The sequence below is a fragment of the Coturnix japonica genome, chromosome 7, assembly GCF_001577835.2.
Source record: "Coturnix japonica isolate 7356 chromosome 7, Coturnix japonica 2.1, whole genome shotgun sequence".
Classification (NCBI taxonomy): Eukaryota; Metazoa; Chordata; class Aves; order Galliformes; family Phasianidae; genus Coturnix; species Coturnix japonica.
Window position 1 is genome coordinate 13,874,760 of NC_029522.1, and position 12,241 is coordinate 13,887,000.

Below are 12,241 nucleotides of genomic sequence, written 5' to 3' on the forward strand. Positions count from 1 at the left end.
CTTATTGTATGACCATACCTGAAGGCCCAACTTGGTCCACACAGAGGATTAAAAAAATATGTATTTTTTTGCAGACCTAAACCTTGTAATTTATTTATTTATTTATTTCATTTCAACATCATTTGCCTTTCATCTTCTCTATTCTCTTCTTTGGAATATTCTTGAGCATATCTTCAATCTCCTTCCCCCTCTGAGAAGACATTCAGCACTATGACTAAGAGTTTTGGGAAGGATGTGCTGTGTTATACTCTGCTGGTATTCTACAAAGTCTGTGTCCTCTAAAAATCAGCAGGGATGTGACTCAAGATTGTTGTTCTCAGTTTTTACTTTAGGTATTTGAACAAAGGCAACAAAATACTTTTGTTGGAAAAGCTGCAGTGTCTATATATTAAAATATCACCTTCTGAATTCTGTTTCTAGACTCAAAAATCACAGTTTTCCAGTCAAGCTATAGAGGGACCTGTGAACTCAAATGCGTTTTTCTTTCCTTCCAGTTTGATCTTTGTTCCATCCATTTTCTGTGCCTTGTCTGTGATGGTTTTGCTTGTATTTAGTTTTCTAATCAAGAGTGAGTGGTCTTGAGACTTTTCTGAGAGATGCCACTTCAGTTTGTCTCTTTGTTAATAACACAATTGTCTAACCGCAGTTCTTTTTAATGACTGTTTTAATGATGTTTCTTTTGGCAATAGGTGATGCAGATGTACCTCCCATTCTGTGGGATTGCCATATCCAATGCCCAGCTATTTGCAGCTTCAAGGAAGGAATATGACAGAAGCAGGGTGAGTACCAAAATGTAAGTAAGATGCTCCAAAAGTAATGCCTCCTATTTATTTCTATGGAAACTACCTTAGATACAAAGAGCACAATAATACCATTATTAGATATAAAAGGCTATTTTTAAACATGGACACCACCATTAGCTATGCATTTTTTCCAGTGATAAAAAACAGCCTGCGTTCTATGCTCATAAAAATCTATATAGCTGACCAGAACATGGCTTGTCTTTCATGCTGCCGTCACCACTGCTGAAACATACCCCTCGCTGTGCTCATGTCCATCGTTTGGTCTCCACAAACAATTCAGCAAGTGTTAATAAGTGTCAGTGGGTGCCATTTATCTTTTTTATTCTGCAAGGAGGTATTCAATGACACACCTTTGCTTCAAATGCACTTCCATTTCAGATGCCATTTTAAGTGACTGCCCATCTACTGCCATCTGTCACGGCAACAACATGTAACAGACAACTGGCAGGACAGTTCAAACTCTACTGCCATACTAGCAATGTCCACCTCTGATGCTGTGGACCAACATAATAAAATAGGAGGCAGTGCTTTTTTGAGCATTCCTCATATGTTGGGCCAGTATCAAATCTTCATCTTTTGTTCTTTCAGGTTCCAGCTATTTGTACTTGTTTGCTAAGTAGACTGTTTTAACCACATTTTATTTCCAAAGATGCATTTCCCACAGATAGCAAACTTTTCTAAGGCAGCAAGCAGGGAATGTGGGAGGAAAAGCTCTCAGTGGTATCTGTTGTTTCCTGATGTCAGTTTCTTGTTCTGGAGTACTGAGACAATTGTGCTGGTGACACAGTGCAGTAGAAAGAATTACATTGGCAGTGATTCAAACTCTAGTAAAACTCCAGAAATATCAAAACTTAGACATGATGGATTTGTGATATTCAATTCATGTGTGGATAATTTAGATTCATCTTTATAAAAGTAAGCAAGCAAAGACTTGCATATGAAAAATTTCAACAGCATGTATCTGCATAGATATGTTACTTGTGTTTTCTCATGTTTGCTGATGCCATGTATGAGTTGGGGTAGAAGGCTCAGAGGAAGTGAGAGTAACACTGAGTTCACATGCACTTTGCTTTTTGGAGAGACTTACTTTTTAAAGAAATGAAATGACGATTTCCTGATTTCACACTGAATTTTCAGTTGAAATACCGTCTGTAGCATCTAACAAATCTTTCTTCACTAAGCTGAGGAAACTACAGTGGGGTTGGTCCTTGTATCAAGCACTAACATTTTCACTGCTCAGATTTCAGTGCTTTTCACATATATGGAGGCTAGTGATTTCCACACATCTGAAAACTAAGAATAGCCTATTCTAATAATGTGTCGATGTTAGGATTGTTAAATATTTGATCTCATCTTTCATCCAAGTCTGACTAATGACTACTATATTTTGGGTGCAGAGACATGGTGGAGGCTGGGGAAAAAATGCTTTTCTGCCACTGTTTGTGGCGGATGTGTTCTTCTTTGTTTGACATTGAAACAAAAATTTTTGAGCACTTAGAGACTTAAAATTTGCCACAGATTCCCAGCCTGCTGGGAACGATGACAGGCTTTTGAGGAAGCAGCATTTAATCTTCTGAGAGACCTTCTGCAGAAAAGTATTTTGGATGTTCTCATTTGTCATCAGAAAATGGTAAACTCTGGTGTGTGAAGACAGTAGGAAATAAGGTTAGAGATGCAAATATTTTTTCATAGTGCTTCAGCCATGGGATGCATAATAAATATTTGTGGCCATTTTACAGGTATATAGGTACAAGGTTTGTACTTGTGTTTCTGACCTGTTGATGATCTTCAGCTTTGGCTAGTTCATGATTGAAAATAATTGGCAAGTAAAATGTGATAGATAAACCCACATTTTGGCCTCCCCATCCATGAGGACATGATCAGTGGCAACTTCAGTGACTAAAATCAACATTTTGATGACCACTGCATTGGGACAGCTAAGACCACTAACATTTTTTTTGCTTATCTAGGTGGGCAGTTTTTTAGTTTCACTGCCTTAAGCCAGAATAAAGGAAAAAGCTTTGGACCATTTTTGAACCTGTAAGAAAGAACATGACCTATTGATTCTGTAGGTGATGAAATGAGAAGGGGAGCTCTTCATTTTAGATCACTGTTCTCAGATAAATTGTTGGTGGTAAACATGGGATCAGAGAGATGTCGGAATATAGAAGTATTAATATAATCTTTTCTCTCAAATTTTGAACATGCAAAGTGGGAAATAAAATAAGTGTAAATGCACTAGCAAATTCAGTATATACATATTTATGTATTCTGTAATCAGTATAAGAGTTCTCAATCCTTGCATGTAGGCTTTACTGGAAGTAGTGAATGACCTCTTCGAAGAACAGACTGACTTAGAGAAAATTGTCAAGAAAATTATGCATCGGGCACAGACTCTACTCAAGTGTGAACGGTGTTCAGTATTACTTCTGGAAGATATTGAATCCCCAGTAAGTATATCTGCACCTCTTGTTGAAGGGTTAATATAAGAGTAGGTTAGCAGCTTTTTTTTTTTTTTTTTTTTTTAAATTGTGGAGAAGTTGTTTCGTATTGTGTAAGCATTGGATAGCAAGAATTCTTCCAGCATATAATTCTACAATGAAAGTTACAAATAGGTTTTATCTACCTTTATCCAGTACCAATTGTTTGAAAGTATACTGAAGTGTATTTTTTATGATTCCTTCTGTTCATTTAAGGCATTTAATGTGGGGCCTGTAAGTTGCTGAAGGATCTATCAGTGTTGTGACCCAGCAGTTTAGCTGTCCTTCACAGTTGCATGTGTGATGGAATTAGTGCTTTCTGCAGAGCAGCTAAGGGACAGCAAGTACTTCTTTGATTTGCTTCATAAAAACTAGGGACCAGATTTGTTATCAATTATTTATTTGCTTGGCTTCTTTCTTTCATGGCATAGCCACTAGATGGAAAGAAAAATCCTGTCTGTAGCTTTGTTTCCATTTACCTGGAACTTATGACTTTCTTGATGTTTTCAGGCTAATACCTTATCAAACAGGTGGTACCTGCAAGCAGTTTTAGAACTGCACTTGTTCTTGTGGTAGAAGCAAGCTTCTGTATTGAGCAGGTGAAGTGATAACATTACTTTCAACATCACTGGAGTATTCCTGCTTTTTCCAATTGCTCTGTCCATTTGATCAGGGAATAAGTATTTAATTGCTCTTAAGTTGAGCAGTTAGAGGTAAGCCATATGAAACTATCTGTCCTTTATTTTGGCATGAACCTTTGCCAGGACACTTTAAGTACTGTCATTTATAGGGTATGAGAGACTCTTTTAGGAATATAAACATTGTTATGATTGTTGTAATCAGGAGTAAAACAAGTGGTTACCTTTGTATTGGTGTCTCCATTCAGTGTTTTGAGCACAATCTGTCTTCCTTTCCATCAGTTAAAGCAGCAGTTGAAGCGTTCTTTTCTATCCAAGTTTCTTCAGATTCACTGACTCTGAAACTAATTTATTGTGGATCAGTGAGAGTCTAAATGATTATCAGAGAATCACTAGACTGTTTATGGCAGAAAAACTACTTATTTTGTGGAGGAAATCTATGATTCTCATTTCATTTAAACTAATAGAAATTAAGTACTTTTCATGGAGTATGCCCTAAATTACACTAACAACCATGAACGCACAACACAGCTTTGTATTTAATGCATATTCTGCTATATAATTTTAATGTTTCTAGTTTTTCTCACAGTATCTCCCCCATATTTCTTTTTTAATTACATGATATAGTTCTACTATAGGTCCCTTCCAACCCACACGAGACTATTACTATTACTATATTACTATTACTATTACTATTACTATTACTATTACTATTACTATTACTATTACTATCACTATCACTATCACTATCACTATCACTATCACTATTACTACACTCATATATTCACAAATATAGTATCATTTCTATTTTTTGTGGAGGGGTAATATATTGTGTTTGTAGCAGACGGTGGATGGCATTTCATTTTTTTCTGCTCTTAGTACTTTTTCTACCACTGAATGTGGAGGGTTTGTTTTTTTTCCAAACTACACAGTTTTCTCATTCATCTACACTGAATCCTATAATGCAGACAGACGAGTATTCATATAAGCCCAAAAAGAACAAACCCTTGTGTTTTTCTAAATAATCTTTAAACTTGGGTTAATTTGAAATAGAAGAATAGCATCTTAGTGCTCATTTATTTATTTTTAACAAGTGACAAAGCAATTATTTTCCCAATTTCCCCTATTTCAAAGGGTTAGCCTTTATATCATAAAGGACCTCCATAGGCTAACTTAATGCTAAGCCATGTCTAAAATATCAACAACATACTGCATGAAAAACATTTATAATACAGAACTCAAATAAAAGATGGATGTACTTTAGCATCTAAAACCATTATCTATGTTCAGTTTTGCATCAGCTACTCTTGAAATGCTTTGTTTGTGTACTGATGACACAAGTTCAAGGAAGAAAGGTTACAATTACTGCAAAAGCATATTTCTGTTTACTTCCCCATTAAAAACAAAACAAAAACCCAAAACATATGTTGTTAAAGCTGTGTAGTTTATGTTCCAAAGACCTTTGAAGGGAAGCATACTGTTGCAGAAAAGATTTCTATTCTTCATTAAGCTGTCATTTGATTTCGTATTGTTTGTTTTATGAATGGAGTGTAGTATGCTTTTATGTTGATTTCTCCACTGAGAAAATACAGATTTAAGTCTTTCTTGTAGGTTCATTTGGGAAAAATGTGGTTTAAATACATCAACTTTAGATTAGTGTTTACTTATGTACTTGTAATTTTAACAACAACTTTAAATTTCTTTTACTTATGTGACAGGTAGTGAAATTTACAAAGTCCTTTGAGCTGCTATCTCCAAAATGCAGTGCTGACACTGAAAACAGGTTGGTGCACATGTCTTCTATGGTAATGGATTGCTTTATTTTTCAGTTTTAAATTTGCTTGATCTTGCTTTTATTTTGTTATGGAACTCCAGACAGATTTGCTTCAAGAGTGTCAGTCTACTGGTTTTACTTGAACAAGATTCCACTTCAAATAGACAACTGCTTGAATAAATATCTGTATATAATATCAGCTATCCATGCTGATATAACATTATATCAGTGTCTCAAAACCAGGAAACTACTGATGATTTTTGTTGTTGAACTTGTGGAAAATACACAAAATGTTGTTTTGAATGGTAAGCGCTGAAGTAAAAATTACAGAATTGCTTTAAACTGTTTGTTGATCTTTTACAAAATGCCACCTCACAGTTGCACTGAAAGGTTTCCAGTAAGATTTGATTTCTCTTCTTGTCAAGTTGTAAACCTCACAGAATGTACATATGCTAAAAATTGCATTCCTGTGAGTAACTCTGGTGTGGGAGTCCAGTCAAAACAAATATATGTGTTTTGCTTAATAGGATCTGTATTTAAACATTGATAAAGGGCTAATTGTTAGTAGTAAGAGAGCTTTTTGTGGGATTATTGTATTAATGCCTATGAGATAACATAACCGGTAACACAGTAGTACAGAAAAAAGGTCCTAAATAACAAATAAGTGGATGAAGCTTCAGGGATATTGTTAAAAGGTTTATCCTATCGTTTAAGACCCTAAATCAATGATTAACTCATAATGTATTGAATGCAAAATAAAATGATTCTGATTCTAAATTACAATTTCCGATGTGTAATTGTTACCATAATAGTGTAAGCCTCACAGTCTGTCCGTCTTGCAATATGTAGCAGGCTGGAAGATTACTTTGTCCTTTGCCACACGCATTGTTCTTCAAACAGCTTTTTAAATATATTTATGGATAATTTGCTGCCTTTAGTACTTTTCTTATCTACCTTTAGTGTGGTAAGAAATTGCCACTTCATTAATGTGAATGTGTGTATTGCACTCCAAATTATGACAGCTCCTAATTCTTAAGGTTTTTCATAGATTGATGTCACAGAATTACAAAATTTACTAGCTGACAGCAGAGTGCAGGTCCACACAATGCCCTACCCACAAAATAGGAAATCAAAGCAAGTTAAAATAAATAAATAAGTAATAATTTTTAAAAATCACTTTACAGTTTAAATATGAATAAATGATCCATTTTTCCATCTGGGAATCATAACTTAGTCTGCTTGAGAAAGAGCATCATGGTACCAATTGCTCTTTCCTAGGTCAATTAAATGGGTGTATATACATTCTTTTTGTTAGGGGTTAGAGGTGTGAATCAAGAGATGTTGTTGTTATTCCCATTTTTGTCATAATTGATCAGTAGCCAGATTAGTCAACACAATGTAGACTGCTGTCAAAATAACCAAGCTGGCTTGTTTCTTGTTACCATAGTTATTTTAGCATGTTACCAAAAAGCAATTTGTAGTAGCCTGCACTGCTTGTAGTCAAGATCATTTTAACTTCAGTCAGAGAGAATAAACATGTGCAAACTATTAGTAAGATTTGTAAAGGTACAATTCTGTCCATTTTAATGTAAAGACTACTTTTCATTCATTTTTCCATCCAGTGGGGGTAGAAATTGGTTTTACAAAGATTAAGGTCAGACTGACAGATATGACGTCATATTTGGATCTAGCACAGGCACAGCTTGAGTTGTTGGCACTATAGTGGTAAAATAAATGTTAGTTAGGATACAGAAAAATGCCAGGAGCCCTTGGCATTTGAGCATTTCTTCTAGTGAGTTTTGCCCTTTTTATTCCACATTCTATGGACCTAAAAAATGCAGTGTCACATAGGGGAAAAAAAAAGTCAAGATGAGTTTCTTCATCATGATTCCAGTGGAAATAAATATTACTATTTTTTAATTTTAGTGGAAATCCAAAGAGATTATAACTAGAACCATTCTCAGCCTGTAAGCTTTGTTTAAAAGTAAGAGCAAGTCCAAGGACAACAATCTCATATTAGGTTCTAACTTTTCCTCCCTTGGTTTTAGAGTAAATTAGCTTTTCTTCTGCCTTTTTCATCTCTGCAAGGTAAAAGTTCACCAGTTTGGTCCTTGAACATCATAATGAATACTCATATCTCTTTTATCTTTGCTGTTGGTTATAAAGAAATACCTTGTAAGACCACACTTGAATTTATCTGTTCAGTTTGACAGATTCCAGCACATGTCAGGATCAAGTTCAGTTCTGATTCATAAGATACTGCCCTTTATGACAATCATTTTATTCTTGAAGTACAGTTTTTCAAGTTTTTCTCTCTTTGAAAGAAAGCTACCTGAATCTTTGAAGCCTTGAGTTCAGTTTGGATGTATCCTGGATACAGGTGAGCTGGAGGGCAGCTGCTGTGAGCCATGTCTGCATAGAAGGCATCTTAGTGGATGACATAGCTGAGATTCCTATTCAGTAACTTAAATAACAGAGTCAGTGAGAAGGTGAGCAACCTTGGCTAAGGTGAGCTGCTTGCTAAGAAAATATCTTTCCCAGTTGGACAGGCACAGAGAAAGTGCAGAAATCCATGCTACTGCTGTTTCACTGCTGCCATCCCTAGGAATGATGCTCACTTATGCACAACCTCATTCCTTGCAGTGTTTTAATGCTTCTTAAGGCATATTTCTGTTCTTGTAGACCTAGGAGTTGGAAGGGTTTACATGAATTTAGAAAGGATTAAAGGTAGCTGTGCTTCTGGCTGTCCCTGTAAGAGAGTATCGCTTCTGGGAAGATCACAAGAATGCAGCTGTGTGAGGGAAGCCTGCAGCACCACTTGGTGATCTGAGAGCAGAGTATTCTTTCCTGTCTGACACACAATGCCTCTACCTGTGTGTAGGCAAAACAGGAGGCAGCGGCATGCAGCTGTCCAGCAGTCCAGCTCATGGCTTTCCACAGTATGAAGGATATTGTTGCTTGCAATTTTTAGAGGCGATTCTGATTGTTGTGAGCTGCTGAGAAAAGAGAGGGAGCCAGCTGGCTGTGATTTGCATCAGAATTAAACACTGATATTTCCTCTGCTGAAAGTCAAGTGTCTCTCTTCAGAGTGTGGTTGCAAAGCACTTGCAAGGATTGGGAATGATGCAGTAGAACATAATTTAAAACTTCTTCCTGACTTGAAATTATTTACTTCTTAAAGTGCTGAACAGTTATACTCTGATCCCAATTTTAAGTGTCTTACATTATAATGAAAATATCCAAATCTTCAAGATATGAAGTGGGATTTATGCAATTGAAATTGGATTCTTATCCCAAAAGAACTTTTTCTTCCACTTTTTAAGTATATTGATGTCCTAAAATAAATCTTATATCATACAAATAAATTTTCTTAATTTGCTCAAAAATATTTTCTTTCAGTAAAGGCTCCTGTCAAAGTGCATATACAACATTTATTGCAGTCTTTCAAAATTCTTAGCGCAAATTGAAACTGATACACTTAGATTTCTTTGTGTAAGTCATTATTATTGTCATTATTTATAGCCTTTTAGGAATATTGGGTTTTCTTTCAAAGGAATGACTTAGTTGAATTAGCTTCCAGAAAATTAATATGCCCAACAAAAATCAATCCTTTCATTTTGATTGAGTCTTCTGAGCATTTTACTGTGCTTATGTCCTCATCTAATTCATTACTTTGAAGTTTCAAGCCATGGCGGTCTTTTCCACAGCTTCCAGACACTTTCTTCTAGGTAATATCTCAGGCGTTGATCAGTTTTATTCTCCAAGCTAAGATAGTATGCCTACAGATGTTCATACAAATAGCTGCTGCTTGCCAATCATAAAATCCTGTTTGCAATAAGTGAGTGAGAATTTTTCCTGCTGAGTGAGGATTTTCATGGTCTGTGTAAACACTGAGTTTTCAGCACAAGCTGAGGTGGAGTGCAGTGTGTTGAGCTCACAGTTCTTGTATCTTACGCTCTGTAGCCCTTTAGTAGTTGTGGCTACAGGTCAGCCAAGGAGGAAACATTCATTTATTATATATCTTCCAGGATCCACCAGCTGTAACACACTTACATTATTGATTTCAAGACTCATTTCACAGTCCCTTCTACTGTGATCTAACGCAGCAGGTGACAATTAAAAACAAAAACCATTTCATGTGACAAAGAATCATTGGAAGTATGGATTAAAATACCCAAGTTGTAAAGCTAATTTGAAAAATTAAAATCTGAAATTCTGAGCTTTCAGGTAGCTTCATAGAAAATTTATAGCACTGGATTCAGGCTTATGTTTCACAGTGATGTGGACGTGATCCTGTTATTGATCCATATGTCAGTAGATTTCATTACTAAATGTGTAAGTAACATGGGAGATCAATTCTATTTTCAGTCAAATGAGTTGTGTATAGGAGATAACTTCTTTAATATGCTATTTCAATAAATACCAAATTATTGTTCCATAGGTAATGCTTTGTAACCATTAGTAACTGTGAATAGTTCTGCAGTTCCTATGAGAATGCCTGTAAAAAGTGCTGGACTTTCAAGCAACATTGACTGTGTTCTTTCCTTCTCTCACTGTATCTTCTGATAGTTTCAAAGAAGGTGTGGAGAAATCACCATCTTACTCTGACTGGCTAATAAATAACAGCATTGCTGAACTTGTAGCTTCCACGGGCCTCCCGGTGAATATCAGTGATGCCTATCAGGATCCTCGCTTTGATGCTGAAGTAAGATTTAGAGAAATGTGAACATAACATTGTATTTTTGGCATTGCAATATAATGCAGTTTTATAGTTACGTCTGAGGTACTGTAAAATTGAGTGCATCAGTTTTGAATTATTTTCTTTCCAGTATGTCCTTGTTCAGGCCTGCTGGTATTGATATGACTTTATACAGTAAACACGTCACTGAATTAGCATATGACTATAGGCACTTATTGGCCTCTTGGTGATTCTTTTTTAGTTAATATTTAAGCAATACCTTCCACTATCAAGTACTTTGAGAATTACACAAATTGATTTTGTTGCTGAAACTTCTGCTGATGTTAGCAATGTCATTGCTAGCTGTCAGAGTGACTGGGATTGTGCACTTGGAGGGTTACAGAACCAGTATCTAAAGAGATAAATGTTGTTTGTGATCTAATTTAGCCAACTACCCTCTTAATGTGATAGTTTGCACAAAACAAATGTACGCATTGGACTAGGTGTTTCTCTGAGATGAATATTGCTCCTAATAAAAGTTTTGCATGTATCTAAGGTATTAGTTTCAGGCACAGCTAGTAAGATAAAAATGTGTTTGCATATATGTATGCATAGCACCTGAACAAATGTTAAAAGCATAGGGAAAGATGAAGTCTTCACTGCATTCTGTCCAATAAAACAGTATTGCTATAGGACACTTAGCCAGCAGTTTATCTGAATCACACATCCTGAATCAGAAACCTGATTCAAAGCACATGAATCAGGTGGACAAGCTTACCAAACCATAACACTACAGTAAGTGTGCTTGGAAGTATTTTGTGGAAGAGTAAAAACCTGTGTTAATGCTAATTTATTCAGAATTTCTAGAATTACAATTAATGCCTGAGGTCTATTCCTTGCCAAAGAGATATGCTGAAATAAAGCATGCCAAACCTTGCCATGTTTGCAGATGTATTTTCAGTATGTTATATCCGGAATAATTCATTCATCTTGTATTTGGTTTACAGTTAGTCTATTTGAAGTGCTGCCCAATTTATATATAGAAAAAATACCATTTGATACAAAGGGCAGAAATTATTTTCTGTTTGTGGGTTCATGTGAAATTATTATTCTTAAATTCAATTGTTGCAATCAATTATTTCTATGGGTAGTCACATGTAGGAAAGAGGAACATAACGGAAGCTCTCATTTCTACATTTTAGGCTGACCAGATCTCTGGTTTTCACATAAGGTCTGTTCTCTGTGTTCCTATATGGAATAGCAACCACCAAATAATTGGTAAGAACTTCCTCACAGCTGCACCATTTTTGTGCTAATGTAAATTGAATTCTGTCGTTTTAATTCTGTGTTCCTTTTCTTCTTTTTCCCAGCTGAATATTGTTAAGAAGTTACGGTACCTAGGATGCATGCTAAGTATCCAAGAAGGGATGTTTTGACTTGGATACTGTATGGACTTTTTCAGCTTTCCCATTGTATCATTGTTAAGTTTTATATGGTATTGAAATTTGAAAACAAACACGATGAAAACTGAGATGCTAATGCTATTAGTGAAAGAAGTTTGTTGTGCTTTGATACTTTTTTTGTGGGTCTGCCTTGTTTGTATATAACTCGTGCAACTGCTTCTGCAGTCCTGCCAGACAGTTTCTCCCTCTTTAATGATGAAACGCACAGCTAGGCATGACTTACCAGAGAGACTGAGGCAGCTGTCAGGGTTGCCTGTGGCAGCAGTGTGTGCTGGATTAGGATGTGACAGGGTTTTATTGCCTGTTTGATAGGATGCTTCCCAACAATGATACACATGCTGTTGGTCCTGCATTCTTACTGGCTTTCAGCTGAAAAAAAGAATAATATTTATAAATTAGCGCTGG

At 35.8% G+C, this 12,241-nt stretch overlaps 1 protein-coding gene across 1 annotated transcript in view; it reads left to right on the forward strand.

The window, feature by feature from the left end:
- The window catches only part of PDE11A (phosphodiesterase 11A), a 118,134-nt gene that overhangs the window by 53,263 nt on the left and 52,630 nt on the right, over positions 1-12,241 (forward strand). The window contains exons 3-7 of the mRNA XM_015868349.2: positions 690-779; positions 3,113-3,253; positions 5,640-5,704; positions 10,265-10,400; positions 11,576-11,651. Of these exons, the coding sequence (XP_015723835.1) occupies positions 690-779; positions 3,113-3,253; positions 5,640-5,704; positions 10,265-10,400; positions 11,576-11,651 (508 nt within the window). The remainder of the gene's footprint in view (positions 1-689; positions 780-3,112; positions 3,254-5,639; positions 5,705-10,264; positions 10,401-11,575; positions 11,652-12,241) is intronic.